Source organism: Idiotropiscis lumnitzeri, chromosome 7 (genome assembly GCF_059441095.1).
Source record: "Idiotropiscis lumnitzeri isolate Australia: NSW breed Sydney's pygmy pipehorse chromosome 7, RoL_Ilum_1.0, whole genome shotgun sequence".
Classification (NCBI taxonomy): domain Eukaryota; kingdom Metazoa; phylum Chordata; class Actinopteri; order Syngnathiformes; family Syngnathidae; genus Idiotropiscis; species Idiotropiscis lumnitzeri.
The window spans coordinates 11,221,735-11,246,362 of NC_142397.1; the positions used below are offsets into that span (position 1 = coordinate 11,221,735).

Here is a 24,628-nt window from a genome sequence, read left to right on the forward strand (position 1 = left end):
ACACCGCTCGGCTCTCAGTTCTTGGTGTTCTATCGGCTTGAGGTCGGCCTCAGTGCAGGCAATCAAGTTAATTCACGCCAAAGGTTTTCATGTCTTTCAGTGGAGCCAATAGGCAAATATTTTGGAAAATTCCAAATCATACACATACAGATACGCAAGACAAAATGCGTATTGACAAGTGGGCACACTAACAGTGCAACGCCGGCTTACTCAAGCGCGGTTAAATAAATAAAATTTTATTGCGCCAAGTGGTTCCATAATATAAACTCAACTGGATGCAGATATTTTTTTAAATGTATAGATGTATAGTCTACCTCCAAGTAGATCTGTAGTCTACTTGAAAAAATGTATCTGCAGACAGATGATTTTATTTTGTGCAACCACACGACGAAATAAAATTGAGTAAATTCAACAATATCTTTTACAGTGTAGTTACAATTTATGCATTTTGTCCACTGAAAGATTTGGGCTATTACCTTCTGGTTCCAAAACCCAAATCCTTACAGAGGAGTAGTTACATATCGGTTTTGTGTAAATATCCACAATTTTAAGATGCATACTACAATACCATACTTGAAAATGTATTATTGGAGGCATGATGAGAAAAGGATGGTAGTAAACGAAAAATGGTTGATTAGTGTACATACTGTAATTCTTGGTTACAGCCAGAAAAAAAAATTCAATTATACATGTCCATTCATATAATTTAAAATGTAATACCTCTAATTTGTACATTTTGCCAATCATTCAAAATAATATTTTGCACTTACCTACATTTTAACCACTCTCACCTAGGTCAGTGTCTATATTGAATTATTTACTTTGAAAGTTGCTATAAGTGAAGGAGCACAAGTCTGTACAAAATATTAAAAACAAGAACAAACATTAAGCAAATGTGTTTCTGTAAGAGGTGAAATAATTTTGAAACTGACCTAAAAAGGTGTGAATCACATGCTGTGTTAAGAAAAAGAGATTCAAAGGTAAAGTACGTACAAATAAATTATATGAATCAGCTATTAGGCAGTAAATAGTCCAAAACCATTGCTTTTTGGAACCTCAGATTGAGTGTAACGAAAAAATGAAATATTAATTGTTGAGTATGAGAGTATAACAACAGATAATTGCTGGTAAGTGCGTAATGCACTGCATGTATGCAGCATAAGCAAAAGTGCAGATGCATATGTATATATATGTAGATATTTACATTGACGTTTTTCATATGCTTGTTGGCATATACTACATGATTGACCTATTGCTGTATGAATTTGTAATAAATTAAAAAAAGAAAACAGAAGGCGGACAGGACCAGATAAGTGCTTTACTTCTTCCTACTCCCCTTTGTACATGTGAACTGTGCTTATGATGACCATTTATGTCTTGCCTTCTTTTAAATATTTTTACCTATTACTCCATTGTGTTTAAATGTTCAATAGACAAAAAAACTGGGTAAAATGCAAACACAATGCAAAAAGAACGTTTTTTTTTATTAACCGTAAAAAAAAAAAAAAGAACAACAATTAAAAAGAAAACTGTACATCGGAAGAGATGTCCCAAAGTCACAATGAGTATAGTCACAAATTTGTAACGCAAACATATTGTTGACAGTAGTGGCAACAGAGTGAGCGAGCATTGAGCATAGCTAAAATCAACAATATATCATCACTGGATGCATATAGATAGCAACATAATATTTTTTGTTGCTGCAAAGGACAATTTTAAACCACACCTGTGCACATGTTCTTATGATGCAACAAACACAATCATGCTGGGCATTCTAGGACCAAAAATCATGATTTTTACAGTCAAGAAAAGAATTATCCTTCCAAAACAAACATTCAGTTTAACAACCAAAAGGGATCATGTTTTACATATTGTTAAAAACAACAGTTTACAAAACCCTTGAGAAGTTCCATGTTAACTCTCATAGTTTTACATCAGATTTCTGATGAAGAGCAAAGACTACAGCCTAAAAAGCTAAATAAAAAGCTGACGAGGGAGGAAAACAAAGGGGAAATAAAAATCTGACACAAAGGTCAAAACATTCCCTTCACAGAAGCCATGAAATTAAATGGCGTTTCAGGAATAAACATTTTAAATACATCTCTGCATTCATGTCCCTAAAAATGCTGCTGTCCCCCCCCCCCAAAAAATAGCAATCGAAAACAGGATGTGCACTTGACATGAAAGAAGGTACAGGGAGCACGGGCAGAAGAGGAGTTGAGGCAACACTAATCATCTGTTTTATCCTCTTCGGCCTTATCCTCCTTTCCATCTTCTCCAGTCGCCTGCAAACGAAATCCATGAACTTGGCACTTTGTTTTTGCCAATAAAAAAACATGATCATAAAGGGTCAAACTTGAAGCTACCTCCTCAACTTTGGCCTCCCCATTTTCAGTTGGGTCCTCTTGTTTTTCAACCCGCGGTTCCTCTTTTTTCTGTTCTGGTTTGTTCTTAGCCACGTCCTTCCCCGCTTGGTTCTTAGCAGCCTAATAAGTCAGGAATAAAGCAATTAGTAACTAAAGTCTCATTTGATTATTACACATTACTTACGTTCTTTGTTGGCTCTGGTTTAGTTTCTGTCTCTGGTTTAGTTTCTGTCTCCGGTTTAGTTTCTGTCTCTTTCTGTAGAACACACGCACATACACACAGTTAATCGTCAAACCCACACCATCAGTGCAGTATATTAGATAGAAAAATAAGGGAAAACTTACAGCTAACAATCGTAGAGACTTCCGCTTTGGCTGCAGGAGGACATTGCTTGTTAATAACAAAATATATACTTGAAAACAAAATTAATTTTCAAGAGCATCCTCTTTTTGTGCTGCTTTGAACAGCCATGTACAAAGTTACAGGTATAAAGTTATCAATGTCCATGGAGTCTTTCCTGAGACGCAATATGGGACTCAAGTACAGACAGTATTGGCCTCGCATGATTAATAAACATTAGTAATAGCGTCAGTGGTAGCATTGCAACTATTTAGAGTTGTATTGAATGATAATGCAAAGTTGCAAACCGTCTTGCACTTCGTTGATGTCAAGCAGAGTCCTTGTATATCTAAAACCACTTTTCAGGAAAACCCCAAAACGGCATGTTTGTTGAGCCATTTAATTGTCATTGTCAAAATAGCAAGCCATTTTTAATACTTAAAATTGTTCAATAATTTAAAAAAATTAACAGACCCATGTCGGGCGGATCGATTGTTGTATGCTGCAATGAGAATAAAGAGACAAAGTCTAACAGTATCGATTTGTGAAAAAAATTATGAACTTGTCCAAATTTGGACATAGGTGGAATGACTCAAATGCTGACACTGACAATTAGATTTGAGTTAGGCCTCCTAAATGACCTCCCTAGCTTTTGATTGGCTAAAATTACCTAACACATAGTTTCAGCTCTACCTGCTGTTTTGAAAAGAGTTTGCAGCTAGTGAGGGAATTTCACGATAAGTATCCTTAAATACATGTTGTGTGAATTCAAAATGAGCTTGATATTTGATAACTAAGATTTTTGATTGTGTGTAATTACACATGGTCAACCATGTCCCAAAGCAACTGCTACAACCAGCAGATGTGTTGTTGATTCAGTCTCAACAATTTGCAACGGAGAGGGGAAGCTCTCAAATCACTTACACTGAGTATAATGACAATAGGGGGGGATTGTGATTCTGAACTAGTTTGCAGCCGAAAGAACTGCATCAGCTCCTCACAGGAACTTTGTTCAGATGGCATTGAAGAAAAGTTCAGAACAATCAGAAATTCCCCCATCCTTTTTCAAATATTCAGAAAATTAGAACAAATCAATTACTTATTAGCGCACCGTATGCTGGAATTCCATACCATACTGTTATCATGACCTCAATTTTATTTTGTTCCATTACAGAAGTGACTCAAATAGATAATATGTTCAGAATTTTTTAACTAGATTTCTTAGTATGTTTCTTCTTTAGAATATTCGTATTAATATGGTTTGTTTTGCTTTATGTTGGTTTTATTGTAGACTACTGGATTTTTCTTGTGGATAAATAATGCATATATATATATATATATATATATATATATATATATATATATATATATATATATATATATATATATATATATATATATATATAGTGTACCAAAAAGGAGGACACCATTCCCAATTAAAAAAAAGCAGGGAACATGTTCATTGGTTGTGAGCGGCAGCGTTGCAATGGAAAGCCTTCACTACTAACCGCTGGGCATGCATCTGCTGGAGCCTCTGTGCCCTGTGAGTGAAGGAGGGAGAGAGAAAAATATTAAAAGCAGGAACAACAAAAACTCCTACCCTCAAGTGGGCGTGTGATGAAAAAGGGGGGATGGGCACCTCTCCCTTCCCTCAAGTCATAACGACATTATGCAATGTTTTCTTAGAGGCAAACGCTCCAGCCTAATTAAACATTCGAGATAGAATCGTTTTAGTTTTAAAAGGGAAGCGAGTACGTGCCGCGTTTACGTGCCTTTTCTACCACGCATCCACGGCGATCTAAGACATTAAAACCACCCAGCGGGGAAAAAAAAAGATTCCCGACGTGACTGTACAGGCTTTGCTTATGAAGAGAGGCGTGTCTTTTTAAGGCTGCCATGGCGCTCGCAGGGAAGGACGATGGTGACGCGCATGCAAGCGATCTTTCTCCACGACGCGCTGTGTTGCACGTCGAAATGTGAAATTAACGACTATTGAATGACGTTGCACCCGTTAGTACCCGTTTATGTTCAATCAGCATAAATTCTGTCATGCAAACTGCGTAATAAATGAGACATTTGTGAACACTCGTTCGACACGTTCCCCCCAAATGGCAACCTGTGCCTCGACTGACGAAGGTTACACCCCTTTGTCTCCTTGCGGACTCCACTGTTTGTTTGCTAGTTTGTTCGTTTAGAAAACAGCGCGATCAGATTGCATTTAAAAACACACAACCCCCACCAAGTAAAAAGGCGCCATTCAGCCCGACTCAAGAGGATCGACGACGCGGAAATACACATTTAATTAATCATTAAAAAAGACACCCGGACCGAGACGTGAGAATAAATATCGAAGTTGGCCTATTGCAACATACCTTCGTTTTCCCCATTGTTTGTCAAGCTTGTAACGAGCCTTTGTCACTTCTAAATAAGTCAGCACACACCACACCTTGAAGGTATTTACCTCCAAAACACTCTGCCTGTAACTTCAAATGAACGTTCGAGGAGTACCCGAACTAGTCGAAACCGGATTGGATCTCCCGTTCAACGTGAGTTCAGCCTTAGCCTATCGACGTGGCGGAAAACGTTATGACCCACCTCCCTCATGCACTAATTGGCTTAGAAGAGGAGGCAACATATTTTTGAACCATAGCAACTTACCTGTGTGGACAGGACCACACGCCACTCACCTTTGGGATCTATCTATCTATCTATCTATCTATCTATCTATCTATCTATCTATCTATCTATCTATCTATCTATCTATCTATCTATCTATCTATTTATCTATCTATCTATCTATCTATCTATCTATCTATCTATCTATCTATCTATCTATCTATCTATCTATCTATCTATCTATCTATCTATCTATCTATCTATCTATCTATCTATCTATCTATCTATCTATCTATCTATCTATCTATCTATCTATCTATCTATCTATCTATCTATCTATCTATCTATCTATCTATCTATCTATCTATCTATCTATCTATCTATCTATCTATCTATCTATCTATCTATCTATCTATCTATCTAGATAATAGCGTGCTATCCTACATGTGAATGGCTTCAGATTGTTCAACCCCCCCCCCACACACACACACTCACCATCAGACAGAAGTGAAAATAAGGCCACGTAGGCTGACAAACAACAACAAAAATTAAACGGATTGCCCGTTTGTGACAGTCGATTCAGTACAGTAGATGGCAGTACACGTGAACTCCATCCTCTAAGTGGCGGTAATGCGCCCAATCGAATAACCGAGAGTCTAAATTCCTTTGCGAAGAAGGCGAATCAGCGGTTAACATGGCGGCCGGTTACGCTTGGTTTCTAGTGCTGGGGTCCGTTTTTCTTTGTAATCTCATGAAAACACTCTTGCCGAGCATTTCTTCGTTTGTAAGTATAGCTGTCGCCTGAATACAGCTTGTCGGAGTAACGGCCATGTCATGGATGTGACTTCCTTCCTTTGAAAATGAATGTCTCCAGCTCTCCAAGATGGTGCAAAAAGATGCCGAACAGGAGAATGAGATGAGGGCTGAAATCCAGGGGATGAAGAAAGAGCAGTCTTCTATCAGTATGATGGATGAATTCGCCCGATATGCCCGGTTAGAGCGCAAAATAAACAAAATGACGGATAAACTCAAAACGCACGGTAACTGCTGTTTTTCAGACTCCTTTACTCAACCACATATTTTTTCAAAATATACAATTCCGTACAGGGGATTGATTGTCCGGATTATTAAAAGACACAATATGTTCCTAATACTGAAATATTACTTGTTGATTTGTCATATAGTGGTGCCTAGTGTTAAGAGTGACACAATTTACAAATATTTCGTGTTTCGTGCCAGTGCTTGATCTATATAGTTTTATCCATCTTGACAGCATAGATCTGTGAAAAATAAATAAAGCAATTAATATTTACTGTAATGCACTGGCCTGTGGTCAGGGAGAGCTACAGTCGCTGATGTGTTTTCAGCCAATCATTGAAACACACTAATACAAACACTGATGTCGGCTGCTAACTCTTGTCAGCGCACTCTCAACCTCAACCAGACTAATTGACTCCATAACTCCTGATGTCACTCACTGTGCCACGCCCCGTAAAGGCACACATCCGAAATATATATGACAGTACACAGTAATTACACTTTATACAACTAGTTTATTGCTTTCATTTTTTATGCAGTCAGTCCCTGCAATTCATTTCAGTGGGGAGAATTGATTTAATATACAAGTAAATTTTATTACGAGCCTGGTTATGGAATAAATTAAATCATAAATCAAGGTGCCACTGTAATATAATTGTTTTGGTTAATATTCCCCCAGACTTTTAGTTGGGCCACTGTCCTACTTCCCAGTTAGCACACAACTGCTTGTTCACAAACAGACACCAGGACATTATTAAAATCTGGTGAACTCCTTATGAACTTGTTTTCTCCTCTTAACAGTGAAATCCAGGACTACACAGCAGGCTAAAATGAAATGGGTTGTCAACATTGTCTTCTACCTACTGCAGGTAGATCAACTTGTTCATTTCAGACAGCAAAATAATTTTTTGGAATTGTTATTTTTATTTATTTATTTTTTTTTTTACCAATTTAGGGTTACTGAAGTCCAATTTGAATGTATGTAAAAATGGTGGTGCTTGATCTAACTTTGTGTATGTATTTTTGTGGCTTGTCAGGCTGCTCTAATGATCTCTTTAATTTGGAAGTATTACTCTGACCCAGTGACAGTGGTTCCCAGTAAATGGATTGCCCCTGTTGAACGTCTTGTCGCTTTCCCAACTGGAGTTGCAGGTAATCATCTCACCGATTGCATTTGTATTTTTTCGAGTATTGCTTTATACAATGGCGTATGCCACTCCACGTCATCGAGGAATCAAATCCTGACACAGCTCTTTTGCTTTTACAGGTGGAGTTGGTATTACATGCTGGTTGGTAGTTTGCAATAAAGTGGTAACTCTGGGTCTGCATGCCTTTAGCTAGAAACAGGAAATGCAATTGTAAAATCCCAGTAAATCTGCTTATTTATGTTAATGTACTTGTGAGCCATCATTTGGTCTGGGTGGGGGAGTAATGCAGAACATGTTGCATTCTGTTTTGCACTTTTTGTTAGTATTGGTAAGTTGATAATTTATTGTATTGTGTATCGTTTTGTAATTGACAAAGTCTTTTAATAAAAACATTGAAAAAACTTTTATTTTATTTAGACAGAAGTTTTGGTAAATAATATATATTTTTTAATTCAACATAATCCAATTAATGAGAAAAACTGCTCTTTATTATATATTATTGTGAAATCATGCTAAGATATTGATAAAGTAGGGTTGCCTGTTATTGGTGTTTGGGATGTGTCCAATTGTATGTGCCATACACATGAACCATCACATTGACTGATGAGAATGCGTGATGTCCTTATGTTTTGCCATTAGCCTTAGACTTCAAGGAGAGTGCAACCACACTAAGTCGTCTTGACAACTTTACTGATGACAACTCTACTGTCACAGCAATGTATGGGGCAGTTTAAAGGTCTTATCTTAGGTGTATTTTGGTGAAAAATGTCACAGATGTGCTATTAAAACACATACCTGACTTTGGTGAAAGCAATGTGGGTTCAGTTCCCACTTCGCGACAGTGAATGTGACATTTTTGTCTACACATGCATTATCTGGAGTCTTCCAATATTTTGCATTAATTTAGATTTTTTTTCTGTCACTCAGGTTGGTTAAATGTATGTATTCAATTTCAATTAGTATTTATTTTATTGCCAGCAATTGGTTAATTGATTTAATTTAAAATAAAAAACAGTACTATAAATATACATAATGTTTACCATTAAATATAACAAAATTAATTACAAATACAATTTGAAAATAAAATATTTTATCTAGACATTATTATTTTTTTAATTTTACCGCTTCTATGAAAATCCAAACAAATTTTGCGTCTTTCCTCGTCAACAACGTGGTCACGTGATATCACACCCATTTACGGCCGTTAGTGACATTTCGCCTCACTCTTTGTTGTGACTTAATGACGCCATAAAGGCTCGAGTCGGATTTGGGGGGTGGAAGCATTTAAGTTTGAAGTGTGGCAGCTTTGGTGGTGGGTAAAGTAGATAGTCATTGTTTTATCTACTACGTACTGCAAGGAGGTGATGAGTGTGAACCTGCCGGACTTGGCACTGAAGACTGGGGAGAAAGCTAATGCTGTAATGTGCAATGGAAAGGCTTCTACTACGTGCTCGCTTCCTGCAGTCCTCACAGGGCCGACCAAGTGCCATGCACAAAAATCCTTAGAGGACAAGCTGGTTCCATATCGAAAGAGTGGAGGTATTTTATATGGTGATGCTGTTTGGAAACGTTACCATGCAATGTCAATGCTGTCCATAATAATCCATTTATTTTAGATTACAGGCTGAAGTTGCCTCCGATCAACGAGAACTCAAAGACCTACGAACTGTCAACAAACCTCAACATTAAAGATCTCAAGCGACAAAATGGTAACCTACAGCTGCAGTTGGTAGTATTCAAGACTCAGTCCAAAGTGATGAAGAATGTTCTACATCGCCACACGGTGGCGGTGCAGGAATATCAACGATTAGAAGGCAATTTATCTCAGGTTGGTAAAATCAATTCATCACTGTATCACCTCAATCCCTCGAACTCTCTCATTCTTACGATTATTGTTTTTGCTATAAGTATCAAACCATATGATCATTAAATGCAACTTTGGAAACATGTGACTGTGTCTGGGTCGGGATGGGTATTAAAAGGTGGACTGTTGATCGTCATTTCGGTAAATTTTGGATTATTCAGAAATCCTCAGGGAACTTCTAGAGTGAGTTCTGTGCACTGACACTAAAGGAGCCAAATAATAATCACACGCCCCAGTTTTCATTTTATTAAAAAAAAAGTGTTTAAAATATTGTATGAATTTCATTCCACTTCACGATTGTGTCCCACATGGGGTTGATTTTTCACCACAAATTAACTTATCTTTGAAGCCTGAAATGTGGCAAAAGGTTCAACACTTCAAGGATGTAGAATATTTTCACAATCCACTGTACTCGGGCAAGACATGATTCCCAACAAAAATTTACATTTTATCCGATTTCTCAATGCATCTGCTTTCTAGATACAAGATCAGCACATCAACGAGGTCAAGGCCATGCGGAAGTTGCTCGGCAAGACGCGCTCCAGCTGTGACACGTTGGCAAAGAAGCTGCAGGACTCAGAGAAGGAGTTGTTAGACTCAAAAGACAAGATCCTGCAGCTCGAAACGCAGATCTTCCAAAATCCCTCCATGCTGGAAAAGGAAGAGCTCAGCCGCAGGTTGGACGAGGCCACCATGAATCTGAAGGAGAAAAACAAGCGGATATGGGTATGTTTAGGAGCAGCATGGCTCAGGAGGTAGAGTACCAGACTGTATATCAGCACTATAGAATGCATGTGATGGGTAGAACTGTAAATTACTCATCCAGATATCAGTAAGATGTGCAGGGCATCCAGAATCAGATCATTTTTATTGGACAGTTTTGTAACTTAAGCGTCTGTGCATTCACTATAAAAAGTGAGTGCAACCAGACTGTTAAAGGAAAACGTATGTTCACGTATTATCCATGTGGTTGATAGTTAATATCATTTGATGATGTCACTGGGTGTGTTTAATCAATACGAACAGTCGTTAAGGGTGATAAAAGTCATCTGCCGGTGAAAGATCAGGTGAAATAAAATTTTAGTTGCTGCAGGATCGTTTAGAGTACTTGTTACTACTATGTTACATACAGAAGAATTTTGGGTTTCAGATCTAAAGATTAATATGAGACAATAGATCAGAGTACATATTTTATTTCATGGCATTTACATCTGGATGTGTGCACCAGCTCAGGAATGAGCACCTTTTGTTTGAACCCAACCACTTTTCAAGTGACGAAAACTATTGGGACATGCGACTGATGGGTATTTTTCAATAGCCACCAAACAGGTCGGGCAAGGGTAAGGGTATCCACAGCAGTTGATCGCAGATATAGGATGCGAGCTATGACAAAACATCCAAAGACAACAGTTGGTGGCATCACTGTCAACCCTCCACTGGGCACATTTTATAGCCAACAGTCCTCTCTCTTCGATTTATAGCCTTTCGTTTTGTTGCACTGCCTCCAGTCGTTCATGGGGATGTTATATATTTTTATTTTTGTGCAGTCAGATGTCAGCCTCTACGTGCTGCGATGTCACTGTTATCTGCCCGGTGCTTTCTGAATCGATAAAGCTGGCTTTTCTAAGTTTAAGTAGAAGCAATGTAACTGTGGCTTGAACCAGTCAGATTTCATCGATGTTGTCAGTCATCAGACTGGTTGGTCAGAGCAAAGCTTGCTACCCTTGAAACTTTGACCCACAAAACACATAGGTAGCAATCTGCATATACATTCACAAATTTGATAACCAAAATGTCTGGTGAGTATGTGTTTTATTAACATTGTTTCTGTTTTAATCAAGTTATTAAGTGAATCTTTCGGAATTGTTCCAGATGATGTAGATGGCACATTTGTATGCAATGACGGCGAATATAAAAAGTCTACTCCACCTCGTTAAATTACCTTTTTTTTTTTTTTTGTGTGATACAAAAACAAAAAAATGAATCAAACATACACTTTCACCTTTGAGATAGAGCCCGAGTTATGAGAGTGCACACTTGCTGTGGTGCAACACCGGAATTGGGACTCAATTCATGACCATAGGATAGCTTCTTCCGTTTTTCCATCTTTTATCATAGATGAAAATAATAATTGGAGGACAGATTAATTTGTATGTTGCAAACGTGTGCTCATTATGTTGAGCAGTATGTAAAGGATGATTGTGATTATTTTTGCACTTTTTTTTCTAGGAGTTAGAGAGAAACAACAAGTTGTTACAAAGCACACTCCATCGCCACATAGCAGGAGAGCAAAGACAGCTGTCCAAGACCAACGATGTGTTTTACAGTCTACAAGCACGAGTTTACGAGTTAACCAAAGAAATTGAAGTAAGTAAACCAGTTGTGCGTTTCACATCATAGATTCGTACAAATAACCACATTTATTTGGATATTTCTTACTTCAGTCCAATCACACAGAGAAAGCTGATAATAAGCTTTTGAATATATGGCACAACTGAAATCTTACAATATTGAAGTTATTTTATTCAAACAGGAACGAAAGAAAGAACTAGACCACCACAACCTACCTGCTCTGCGATTCGAACATTCGACAAACACCAAAGGTATCAGCTTTGCACATCTCCACATGGCTGGTGGCATTAGATGTGACTTTCATGTGAGACGAATTTTTGATTTGCAGAAACATTAAACAAGATGGTCCAGACTGATGAAATAATCTCGGCAACGAGTGCCTATGAAAGTTCGGTCAAGTCGGACTTTCCTGAGCCTGATGATGAGCTGCAAAAATGGCTAAGATCAACTAGCAAAGTATATGATTCAAATAACTTTTCAGAATGATTGCATACTAAATTGAATTCTGTGATGCCCTCTTTAATTCACAACAATTTACACCATTGTTATTTTCCAATAATTTGTGTGGAGAATATATTAAGGATTAGAATGCTGATTGTTGTTGTATGTTTTCCAGGATAATATACCAGGCGGAGCTATAGCAGTTAAATACCTTAAGACTAAGAGGAATGTGGAGCATACAAAGAAATTTACAGGTAAGATATGAATGTTACCAATATTACACCGTGCTCATCATAAATACACCGCAGCAGACAATTTTAATCAATATTTGCTTTTCTACTTTGCAAAATACTAAAAAAAAATGTGAGCCATTGATTGCGAAAGACATTTGTCAATATGCACTCACAAACTAAATTAATGTTACTGTTGCACTTTCGAGCATTTTGGAATCCATCCCAGCTGTCTTCGGGCAGTAAGAGACACCTTAAATTGATTGCCAGCCAATTACAGGGCACACACAAACCAACATTCACACACACAATGATACCTATAGGGTGAATTTAGTGTGTTCAATAAACATCCCATTTTGGAATGTGGGAGGAGAGCGGAGTACCCGGAGAAAACCCACACAGGCACAGGGAGAGCAAACTCCATACAGGAGGGCCTGAGATCGTAATCAAACTCTGTACCTCTGAACTGTGATGCGGCCATGCTCACCATTCAGTCCAATAATGCCAAAAAAATAATCACTTACATCAAACCCAATTACAATGATGATTTTTTTTTTTTTACAATTTTAACCAATGAACAATCACTTGGTGTCACTAATCTGAGAGAATATTCAATTGAAAAAACAATCTGCAATCTAATTGTCGTGATATCAGAGCAAGTTTAGTGATCAGGATAATGTGTATTATTTGTATTAATTCCACCTGTCTTCAGATTGACTGGAACAACTGGATAATATAAATAATTATCGTAGTTCTAAAGTTAGGGATTAGAATCTTCTGGCCTGTGTGGAGTTTGCACATTAGGTTACGTGACTGAAACTTCTGTGCGGGGAACACTTACCAAATCATTGTGTAGTGAACCGAACCCAACTGAACCCCTTAGTGGAAACATGACTATAGTCATAGTAACTAGCGCGACTTAGTGGCACTGTCTGTTGAGGTGAGTGCCTTCCATGACTTGAGACATGGCTGAGGCCAGTACTTGTGGACACGTGGGATGTACGTACTTAAGGGACATCCCCAATGTAATGTTTGAAACATCACACAACAGTTCACCAGATATTTTACTCTTGTTCCTTTTGCCGTTCAAATACTTGAAAAATAACCCGTCCCCAAAAACTGTTTCAGACTTTAAGGAAATCCCCGATCACCAAATAGCAGGAGACTGCAGTGAAAGAAGCGAGGTAACAGAGGCGTCACACGAGTCCATGGAAGAGGAGCAGGATGACGATTGGCTACGCAAGCAAAAATGTCCAGGCTCTTGTAGATTTGCTCACACAATCGTCACGACGCCACCTAAAAAAAAAGGACACGGACGCGGCCGATTTCGCCGTAAGTATGTGTTCACACCAGTGACTACAAATCTGCACTTGGGAAAACCAGCCTACAGCGGATTGGACCAGACGTTGCTTGAAAGTCAGACTCGTAGACAAGCACCAACATGGAAATCAAGCCTCAATGCAGAAGAGGAAGAAGATGCTCCTCCATTTGACTACCAGACTCTCCAATCTGAACTGGATTCTTCTTCTACGTCGAATTATGTTGACAGTGTTGAATCTCTCGATTGCACACATTCATGGAGATGATATTTCCACTTCTTGATCAGTGCTGCCAACTCCTCAGTAAGGAAAGTTGCTATTTTTTCCTCCTTATTTTAGCTTTGGTTGCCATCATAATTTACTATACTTTTTTTTTTTTTTTTGCATTTGGGTTTGTTCAAATCCAAATCATTTTGACACTTGTAAGAGCAGACTGATGTCATATATCATCATAACGTAATATGTTGGCATGACAACTAAACACATTGTTAGTTTAGTGGGAGAGCACACTAACCATAATTTTCCCCAAAATGTTTTTGTATGTGCATCAAAATTAAAATAAAACTTAAAACCCTCATTATTCGTCAATCTTGCAAGATGTCAGCTAACATTTTAAGACTTTAGCTCAGTTGACATCCAATGTGAGTAACTCCATTGGCTCTGCATTTGTAGACAAATGTTTGTGCCAGTGCAAGCCTTGTTTGTTTGTTTGCGCCATACTGGGCGTTCCGTCAGTCTGAGGGCATTTTCTTTCATGCAACAGCAGTGCACCTGGTAAATTTGGTGGCTTTGTATGTCTAAGTTGTGGTGCTTGCGGTATAGCAGTATATGTCTAACCAGCCTTTGGCCCCGGCCATGTGACTATTTACACAACGCTGTGCTGGGCATGAATATAGAGCCCTGGAGTGGTTTGCTTTTTCTTTGGCTTTTATTACACAACCACAGAATTATACCAGTGATGACAAAGCGTGAATGTGGCATAACTGTAGAAAACCCGAAATGAAAAACTGCAACAAGAAAGTGTCTGGTTCCTCACTACAATGTGAGCAACAAAATAATTTTACCAATCTTGTGCCAACATATTTTATGGCAATTCTTTGCATTGTGCCTCAGTTTAATTTACAATTTTACTTAACGGCGCTTATATTTATACAATTGTGAATGTATTATGGCAAGTAAGATGTCAAAACATTCCTAAACATTGCCAGTACGCAAGAGCATTACTGGCATTTTAGGCTTCCATGAAACATAAATTCGCTCCCCATTTTAAATTATGTGGATTAATGAGTGCGAGTGTGGCGAGGCATGCAGTCACAAACTCTAATTAGGATTTGTTTTAAAATAGTAACACTGCAATTCATGAATAGACCCAACATTTTACCTCTGACGCATCTGGGACCTTTTCACAGGCGGGCAAATTACAAATCCACTATGCTATTTCTTAAAAAAATACACAAAAATCTGAATGAATTGATTTACATTAAATCTAAAATGCATTATAATCTTTCCAGGTGAACTTTTAATTTGACCTTTAAACTTTTGAATGCACATATCCATCAGTTGATTGTTTCATTACTTTTTGCTCAATTTTACAAGGATCCGTATAGCGAAACAGAACACTCAAATGTCGGTGACCACTTAACTCTGAGAATTTGTTTAAAGCTTCGGAATCGCAAGGCATCTTTGATCAATTGTTCGGTGTAGTCTTGGGCTCATGTCAAAAAGTATTGTTTGAAACATGGATCAAACACCTGCGGTCATTCACTTCCTCGTTGGAGAACAGCAGGTTTAGCAAAAACTGCATAAACGTTGAACGACCAGACTTGTGCATTCAAAAGTGTAGGAAACTTGAAATTAAATTCACCAGTAAAGGTTCTAGTGTACTTTTGGGTTAATCCTGAAATTTCACCCAAAAGCCTAACATTGGTAACGTTTTGTCAGTAGTGACTCGAAAGTCTTGGAAAAAAATGACTTGGCATAATTTCACATCTAGTAACGCTCAATTCAGGAGAGAGGGCGTTGTAGCCGCGCCCACCCGCCAATTGTTGACATCATACCACTTGTATGATGTCGCCCGCGTCGTCCACCTGTAATAAGAATAGGCGTCGTCTGTATCTGTGCTCTGATATGAGGTTTACAACCGATTGCGTCAATAAAAGCGACACTGAAGTCGGATTTGGAGCTTCACAGCCATGTAACGTTAGCCGTAGGTTTTCATTGGCGTCTGGCCGCCTGTCTTGCGTCTGCGTTGAAGTTTTGCAATGCGTCTTTAGAAAGGAGGGAAAAAGCTGCTGCGAGGGAGCGATGAGCGTGAACCAGCGGGATTTTGCACCGAGGTTAGGGGCTGAGGGGGATGCTGCAAGGTGCATCAGAGATTCATCCCAAACATGCTCTCTGCCTAAACTCCTCACCGGCCAACGCTCTTTGCAAACTAAGTCATATGCATACAAATCCCAAGAGGACAAACTGAATCCTTACAGGCGAAGTGAAGGTATTCAATGAAACACGTCGCACTTACACGTCATTAACTTAATAGTGTAAATAAATGATGTAATCCGTTTAGCCTCGAAGCTGAAGTTGCCACCAATCAGGGACACCGCAAAGTTGAGGGAGCTGTCTGCAAACAACATTAAGGAGCTTAAGAACCAGAATTATGTGTTACAACAGCAACTGAAAGATTCCAAGACCGAGAACAAACTACTGAAGAACGTTCTGCATCGCCACACGGTGGCGCTGCAGCAATACCAAGATTTAGATGGGAGCATTTCTCAGGTAGGTGGCGTTTTTCTACATAATTGTACTCTTTGCACATAATTGTGTACTGGTAACTGCTCCCAAGACCAGAGGTGGCAAAAGTACTCGCACTATGTACTTAAGTATATGTGTTAAAAATACTGTGGTAAAGGTAGTATGGATATTCAAACATATCTATTATTTTATACAAGTTGCCTGAAATGTAATATGTAAGATGCAACTCTGGATATTTTCCAGCTGATAAAAGGCTCTTTAGGAATTGATTTGAAATGACTGCTGAAAGTTAGATTTGAATCTGTCAGTACACCAAGGTTTTGGACTTGTACATTGGTTTTTAAGAAGAGTGACTCCAAGTGTTTACTAAATGCAACCTTCTTTATTGCCAAAAGCATTTACTTCTTTTTGTTTTGGTTTAGTTGACAGAAAATCTGGTTCCTCCAGTTATTTGTTTTAGACACTGATACACCATTAAACAGTCAACAGTTGTTGACCCAAGGGTGGCAAATACAGCACAGCTGAACCAAAGGGGTCCAATGACTGACCCTTGAGGGACCCCGCATGTCATGGCCGATCAGATTAATAACTTACAATGTTCAGAAAATAATTCCTTTCTTCTAAGTAGGACCTGAACCATTTTAGGACTGTTCCATTTAGTCCTACCCAAGTTTCCAACCTGTTCGACAGTATATTATAATCTTCTGTACTAAATGATGCAATGCACTAAGCTCCAATAAGACTAAGATTGAGACCTTTATTGAGTCGGTGTTGACCTGTACAATATATAAATAAGAGCTGATTCTGTTCTGTGATGAGGTCAAAAACCTGATTAGAATTATTAGAGAAGTCCATTTGAATTCAAGAATATGCTGCGTTGATAAAAATTAGATTCTATATAGTCCCACTAGTCGAAACATGGCATTCTGATTAATACTGCGTTTGTGGAATATAAATTAAGCAGTAAAATCCACCCATTTTTAGCCTTCTCAGGGGCCACCATTTTGTCACTTTTCACAGGTGGATTTTACTGCTTAACTCATATTCCGCAAATGCAATATTAATCCAAATTCCATGTTGAGGCTTGTGAAGGCACGTAGAACATTTTATTGCAAATTATTTTTGGGGTTGACGTCCCCTTTAAGAAGGTGAGGTTTGAGATGGGTCTATCTGCTAACTAAGAAGCATCCAACGTTGTCGTTTTTAGAAGTGCCTTGAAAGCAGCTACTTTCAGGGGTTTAGGAAAGTCGCCTGAGTGAAGTGAACTGTTGATTATTTGCTCTAACTCAGCACAGATTTCACAATCGTTTTGAAAAAGTCAGCTGGTATTGAATCAAGACCTCTAGTTTGATGGTTTCAGCTGCTGAACCTTTTGTGATAGTTTCCTGGTGGCAATTGAGTTTTTATGGGTGGTTTTATGTGTTGCATCATTTTATATTTGGCTGATATTTGTCCTGCGGGATTGCACATTTCCCCTAAATTAGCAAGAAAATTGTGGCACTATTTTGTTTGTGGGATTATAGTGAGTTTATTGATCAAAGCAGCACAGACAATGTGCATATTGTTGCAGTTATTACTGATTTTGGAAAGGTTGTCTTGTCTAGCTCTGACTAACTATTAAAATAACAAAGGCATCGTACAGGACAAAGTGACTTTGGAAATTAGTTCTTCACTTACATTCCTTTGATGTCTTTATCCTTGTAGCACACCTTCAAGGTGTTTTAGTTTGGTGGTGTTGAAACATTCCATTTGGGCCAACCAGTCTTGTCTTTTGGCTTTGCTCCCAACTAATCCCAGGAAGGGCTACTGAAAGATTTATTGTAGCTGTTTCCACAGGCTACATCCAACCTTGTCAAGCTAATTAGCTGTCTGTTAGCTTGCTCCTGTCCACTCATTTGAGACACTGGTAAAGTGGCTTTATTCCCCGATTGTCCATTTGCCTGCATATACACTTCAAGGTGGTGCATTTTAATTTCCATCAACATCATCTTTTGAAGTTTGCGATTGTCTTCACTGGGAAAAGGAAGCATCTTGCTTCTAGTCTAATTGCTATAAACTTCCTTGTTCAAATTAGCAGGCCGTGCTCACGTTAGGAGGAGGTAATGAAAAATGTTGAAAAATGGCCACAGCTGATTGTATTGGAATAAAAATTATAAAAAACAAATAAAAAATACAGTCACACAGAGATGATTCTCCAGGAGTCATTTCTTCCAATTTCTTTAGAAGAAAAACAAATGTAGAAAAAATGCAAACTAGGCCAATATCAAAGCAGCAGAATGGAAGAAGCAAAAAAATAAATAAATTAAGGCCATGCTACTGTAAATGTTGTTGTTAATGCTCTGTTTCAGCAATTTTAACAAAGAAGTAGGAAGTACACATAATATGCGTAGGGAGTACTAGAAAAAAAAAACAATCTTAGTATACTCAAGATAAATATCTACTCAGGTACACTAAAAGTATTTGTACTTCAAAGTGCTTAGAATGAGTGCATACAGAGAAGTAAACCGAGTACTGTGTGTGTCTATCTTGATATGTGCCCTGTGATTGACTGGCAACCACTCAAGGGTATGAGCCTCCTTTCGCCTGAAGTCAGCATGGTTTCAAATATGCAGATGTGCATGCATTCATTGTCTATATTCCCAGACATCTCCTTGGATTTTCTAGATTCAAGACCAGCACAGAAATGAAGTGAAAGCTTTGCGGAAGTTGCTCGCTGAGACACGCTCGAGCCGTGATAAGCTGGCAAGGAAGCTGCAAAGCACAGAGAGGGAGTTGTTGGACTGCAAAGACAGGATCAGTCACCTCCAGTGGAGGGTCAACCGGAACCCCAATTTGCTGGAGAAGGAGGAACTCACGCGCAGGCTCAGTGAGTTCACCATACAGCTGGAGGAGAAAGACAGGAGGATACAGGTATGTTTGAGGAGCAACATGGCTTGGGGGAATACCAACATGCACTACCTGCCACAACATTAGGTACAAATATCACTGTCTGAATGTGTAACTTTAATAATAACATGGAATCCCATAAATTTCTTGACCGTAGTATATTTGCTCCATTCACCATTTTAAATTTGTGCTAAGTGGTAATACATGCAAGGAGTAGTAGAATTTGTGGTCAGTGTAAATTCTAACAATCCAAAAGAGGTGCTTGTATGATGAAGTTTTTCTTAATTTGCGTTGTAGTTCTTGGAGAAGAGTAACATGTTGCTTCAAGGCTCTCTCAATCGCCACGTAGCAACAGAATACAAAAAGATGTCCAAGACCAATGAGATGTCTCTAGGGCTAGAAAGCACAGTTTCTGAATTATACAAGAAAACTCAAGTAAGTTGAAAGAAGTATGCTAGTATATGCTTTAATTGCTGATAATGCCAGTATTTATTTATATTTTTCTCTTTTAATTCTCTATTCAAGATGGACAGAACAAGAGAAGCAGATACAAGTAATATTAATACGATTCGATCACGAAAACATGGAAGAAGAGGTACAGCTTTGCAGTTGTTGCGACCTTGTTGTCAGTGTTATTTGACACAAATTTGTGATTTGCAGCCAAACAAAGCAAGATGGTCCAGACGGAAGAATTTGCCTCCACAACAAGTGAGGCTGACAGTCGAATCAAGTCGGACCTTTCAGAGACTGACGAAAAGCTCCATCGGTGGCAGACCCCTGACAGCTCGGTACTTTGGTTAAATAATTACAGTGTTCCAGATTTTTGCCTCATTAATATTTTACATATGCAAATGTATTCATTTCTTATTAATTTTCAGGATTATGCACAACACCAGTCTTGTTCAAGTGACCCAAGGAGAAAGATCAAACAGAGGCATTCTGATACAAAATCTGGTGAGTCACTCATACCATTTAGTATCACACTGGTCCAAATAATTTTCATTTGTTTTTCTTTGTAAAATATTGGTTGTAAGTTACCTGTCCTGGTTAATGACAGAAATATTGCATGGTATACATAATGGCACTTTTGTAAATTAAGCGTGATAAATAATAATAATATACTGCAGCATTTACCAGTGCATTTCTCAGCACTCAGTGCACTGCAAACAAAAAAACTTTAAGGCATCAGTCAAATAGATATTGAATTATCCGATTGGTCGTTTCCTGAGCAACTGTGATGTCATTTTCAGTCGACAGAAAGTGACAAAATGGCTGTCCCCTGAGCTGGCCAAAAACGGGTGGATTTTGCTACTTAACTCATATTCCACAAACACAATATTACTCAGAATGCCATGTTTCGACTAGTGGAGGCACATAGAACATTTTATTGCAGAGATTTTTTGGGCGATCTTCCCCTGAATTGGAAAAGGCAAATGGTTGAATTTTTTTTAGGAAATCTAATAATGAGTTCATTAAGCATTATCATGGACAACATTATAACAGACGTTATTTTAATACTAATGGTCAATTCTGAAAAGGTCCCAAAGATCTGTGAATTTAAAAAAAATCAATTTGTTAGTTTCAGCCTGTGGGGACACCCACTATCGTCAAGAGGAAAGACCCGACTCATCCGAAGATACACATGAGTCAGAGGAGAGTGAGGAGGAAGAGGATGAGCAAAAGGAGAAGAGTAAGGGTGAAGATGACGATGATGAGGAAGAGGAGCCGGAAGAAGAGGAGAATGAGGAAAGAGAAGGTGGAGAGAGGTCACAAGAGAACATGGGTGAAGGGAAGGAGGAAAGAGAGGAGCATCATGATGAAGATTATGATGATGAGGGAATGGACCAAAATGAGGAGGAGGAAATTGAGGAAACTGAGGGAAAACACAAGTCAGAGGAAACGAGGTTTGAGGAGACACTTGAGGACACGATAGAGGAAGATGAGGAGGTGGATGAGTGGGACTATGAGGAACAAGAGGAGGAGGTTGACATGGAGGAGGAGAAATATGAGGAGGAGGAAGAGGTGGAGGAGGAGGAGGAGAAAGAGGAGGAGGAGGAGGAGGAGAATGAGGACAAGGTATGTTGGGAGGAGGATCTGGAGGAGAAGAATGAGGAGGAGGAGAAGAAAAGGAGGAGGAGGAAGAAGAAGAAAGAAAAGGGTGAGGCCGAGGAGGAGGATGAAAAGAAGAAGAAGAAGAAGAAAAAGAAGAAGAAGAGGGAAGAGGAAGAAAGGGGAGAGCAAGCGGAGAAACACGTGGAAAAGCTACTGAAGGAGAATAAGGCGGAACAGGCAGAGGAGAACATAGACGTAGAGGAGAAGCTGGAGGAAGCGGTAGAGGGGAGAGAAGAGGAGAGGGAAAGAGAAGAGGAGAGGGAAGAAGAAGATGTAGAAGAGAACGTGGTGGAAGACGAGGACGAGGAAGAAGAAAGGATTGTCGAGGAGGTGAAACAACATGAAAAGCGAAAGGAGAAAGGAGATCAGAAAGACATTCGGACATACAAACATTGCGCTTTGTCGTGCCTTCTTCACGAGCCCAAGGTGGCAACTCCACGAGAACCAAAACGATGCTCCCGTCCCAAAGTTCGACGTAAATACAACTTCACCCCGGTTACTAAGAACCTGCATTTGGGCAAGCCAGCCTACAGTGGCGTTTTCCTGAGGTACCATAAAGGGCCAAACGTGCCGGTAAAAGAGGAAACCCTTTACTGTCGTAATCGGAGACGTTCTGCAGAATTAGTGGAAGATATCTATCTGAGCGATGAACAGAAGAGCCAACCGGATGCCGCCAGTGACAGCTCGGATTTGGATTCAAAACAGAATGACTCCCCTTCATGGACTTAAAGCAACAGTAACGGACAATTGAACAGTTTTTTGTTTTTTTTGCCGTGGCTCTTATGTCAGCGGTAAACACGCATTTAATTTGCTGCAACTACCTTGTGCCCAATTGCCTTCATTTCTTTTCTGGGATGTGTAAAGACACTTAAAGGCACAAGACATTTTATTGTACATATGTATATTCTGACTTCATTCATGAACTTCCTGGTTTGTTTACATGCAACTTCCTGGTTTGTTTGAGAGCAGGATAATGCAAAAACTACCTAATTAATTTCAATGAAACTGTGGAGAGGTATGACATGGACCAAGGAAGCACTCATTAAATCACTTTGTAATGCGCATTGTTACCAACTACAGCACAGGAGTGTAAGTCATCGTTATTCACATGTTGATTTGGATCATGACAAATGGGACCTTTTGCTTGAACTGAGCAAGCCTGCTTGTGACAGGTGACAACATATTCTAATGCTGCTGGGAAAATGGATTCAATGTTTGCCGTTCGTTATCTTGAAATATCATAATTACAGTAAATATTTTTTGGGAAAAAAGTTCTAAGCCGTAGATATATAACCAATCAAATGAAAAACAAATACAGTGACCTCCTGTTTATCGTCATGGGTATCTTCCAACCCAGCTGTAATATAGAGTACGTAATTATTTTTTTTTGAAAAACAAGCCTATTAAAATAATTTCAACGTATTCCTTGGTACATTGATGTCGCTTGCTGTCAAGGGGACACTCACGTCTGAGTTAACATAGTTCTCCAATTTGAGCAAAGCGCGCTTGCTTCAAGCTGTTTATATGTCACTACCAGTTGAGGTTCAGAAGAGAATTAAACATTGTATATTTAAACGATAAAATCTTAGACCAAACCATTTAATGCGGGTCTAAAGCAAAGTACGCTAGATTAAAATAGCTGATTGGTTTCATAATGCAGAAAAATAGCTGATTGTTTACATAATGCAAAATGCTTTTGCAGTTAAGCATCAAAACCGAACACACTAGGATATAGCGCATAAACGAAAAGGTGGTAGAACTACACTGAAGACGTGCGATTCGTACATAACAGTAAAAAAAAAAAAAAAATAGCAAAAACAGTTGTTTAAAGTGGGGGTTCACTATAAGGCGGTCGGTAACTAAAAATGTGCACAAACAAGCTCATTGCGAGCCATTTTTAAGATTAAAACCAAAATGGCCAAAGGCACCGCCAAGAGCAATTGAAAGACAAATATAGAAACAAAAATACGCATATTAAGGTAGTTTATTATTCTAAAAGAAATTGCTACAGCTTTTGCACATTTTTTACACTTTTTTTTTAAGAAAAAAACATTTACACCTTTTTTCAGGTAAGTGACGATTATTTGCTTGAAATTGTGTTTAATACTGTTTTTGTACATTGGAGGTTATATTTATATATGATTGTATTTATGGTTTCACTTTGTTCATGTACGACAAATTATTTTTGCACATTGCTGTTGCAATTATTTTTAAACAAAAATAATAAAGCAAATTTTATAATTTCATAGTATGCTGATTATTATTTTTTTACTTCTAGCACCTCCATACAGCCTGAAAGTATCGGTCCAGCCAAGATGGCCCATTTTTCAGTTCCGTTTATGTATGTATATAATTTTTTTTGTGAAGAAAATGAAATTAGTCATTTTCTTTTTTATCTATTAATTTTGGAGAATTTAGGAAATAAGTGATGAATTGAAAAAGGCTTTTAATCAGGAATATGGCCACGCTCCCCTCCGCTCTCTTCATGTTTCACTCTGAGTCACTTCACGGACCGATTCCAAACTGTCCACTGGAAATCCTTGAACTTTCATTGCTTATAATGTCCAAAAACAGTGATCGATTGGCATGAAAACTCATGTGCAAAACCTATAACTACTTAAACATATCAAAAGTTATTAACCTCTCCGTGGCTGATTCATATGAGAATTAGCAGAGGTACATAAATGAGACTGGGCCTGTTCAAGAAAAGGTCTTTATCTGAAATCGACGCCCACTCACTCTCAACTCCGAAGCTGGCGGCTGCAAGCGATGTCGGACATAAATGCGACAGAGGACAAAGCCATCCGCGACATTTTTGCAGAGGTGATCACATGAGCTCGCGTTTGATGTTTATACATCCAAACTCTTGTGCAGAACGCGTTTATACTTTCACAGGTTGGAGTGGACAAGAGTAATAATGTGCATTTGTATTTTGGTGGCGATCGGTTTAGACAACGGAACTGACAAGTTGAGCAATAATACCTCGCTTGCCTCACTGCTGTGACGTAGACGCTGAAACCGGAAAAAAATAACAAGCCGAGCTCCAAAAGGGGTCGTGCCAATTTGTCGTAAATCTTAAATCACGGAATTGATTCATTGATGAATTTCCCCTTTTTACTAGTCTAACACTTGTACAAAATTCCCACTATAATAGGGGACTGAGTTGGT

At 38.6% G+C, this 24,628-nt stretch overlaps 4 protein-coding genes across 4 annotated transcripts; 3 read left to right on the forward strand and 1 right to left on the reverse strand.

The window, feature by feature from the left end:
• Positions 1–1,463: 1,463 nt before the first annotated feature.
• hmgn1a (high mobility group nucleosome binding domain 1a) lies at positions 1,464–5,227 on the reverse strand. Its single transcript, XM_088301541.1, has 6 exons — positions 5,079–5,227; positions 4,215–4,247; positions 2,712–2,741; positions 2,551–2,622; positions 2,367–2,486; positions 1,464–2,285 (listed from the first exon to the last, which is right to left on the reverse strand). The coding sequence occupies exons 1-6, from the start codon at positions 5,091–5,093 to the stop codon at positions 2,229–2,231; spliced, it is 327 nt and encodes a 108-aa protein (XP_088157667.1). The 5' UTR covers positions 5,094–5,227; the 3' UTR covers positions 1,464–2,228.
• A 742-nt stretch (positions 5,228–5,969) lies between these two features.
• get1 (guided entry of tail-anchored proteins factor 1) lies at positions 5,970–7,990 on the forward strand. The gene is made up of 5 exons (XM_088300623.1): positions 5,970–6,106; positions 6,197–6,362; positions 7,162–7,229; positions 7,398–7,512; positions 7,628–7,990. The coding sequence occupies exons 1-5, from the start codon at positions 6,017–6,019 to the stop codon at positions 7,699–7,701; spliced, it is 513 nt and encodes a 170-aa protein (XP_088156749.1). The 5' UTR covers positions 5,970–6,016; the 3' UTR covers positions 7,702–7,990.
• A 330-nt stretch (positions 7,991–8,320) lies between these two features.
• On the forward strand, positions 8,321–14,291 carry LOC148333552 (lebercilin-like protein). The gene is made up of 8 exons (XM_088300621.1): positions 8,321–9,047; positions 9,125–9,336; positions 9,853–10,098; positions 11,602–11,739; positions 11,906–11,975; positions 12,053–12,180; positions 12,341–12,419; positions 13,524–14,291. The coding sequence occupies exons 1-8, from the start codon at positions 8,873–8,875 to the stop codon at positions 13,979–13,981; spliced, it is 1,506 nt and encodes a 501-aa protein (XP_088156747.1). The 5' UTR covers positions 8,321–8,872; the 3' UTR covers positions 13,982–14,291.
• Positions 14,292–15,878: 1,587 nt separating this feature from the next.
• LOC148333553 (uncharacterized) lies at positions 15,879–22,235 on the forward strand. The gene is made up of 9 exons (XM_088300703.1): positions 15,879–16,205; positions 16,278–16,486; positions 19,127–19,372; positions 19,646–19,783; positions 19,874–19,943; positions 20,009–20,136; positions 20,227–20,302; positions 20,928–21,511; positions 21,560–22,235. The coding sequence occupies exons 1-9, from the start codon at positions 16,019–16,021 to the stop codon at positions 22,187–22,189; spliced, it is 2,268 nt and encodes a 755-aa protein (XP_088156829.1). The 5' UTR covers positions 15,879–16,018; the 3' UTR covers positions 22,190–22,235.
• Positions 22,236–24,628: the final 2,393 nt, after the last annotated feature.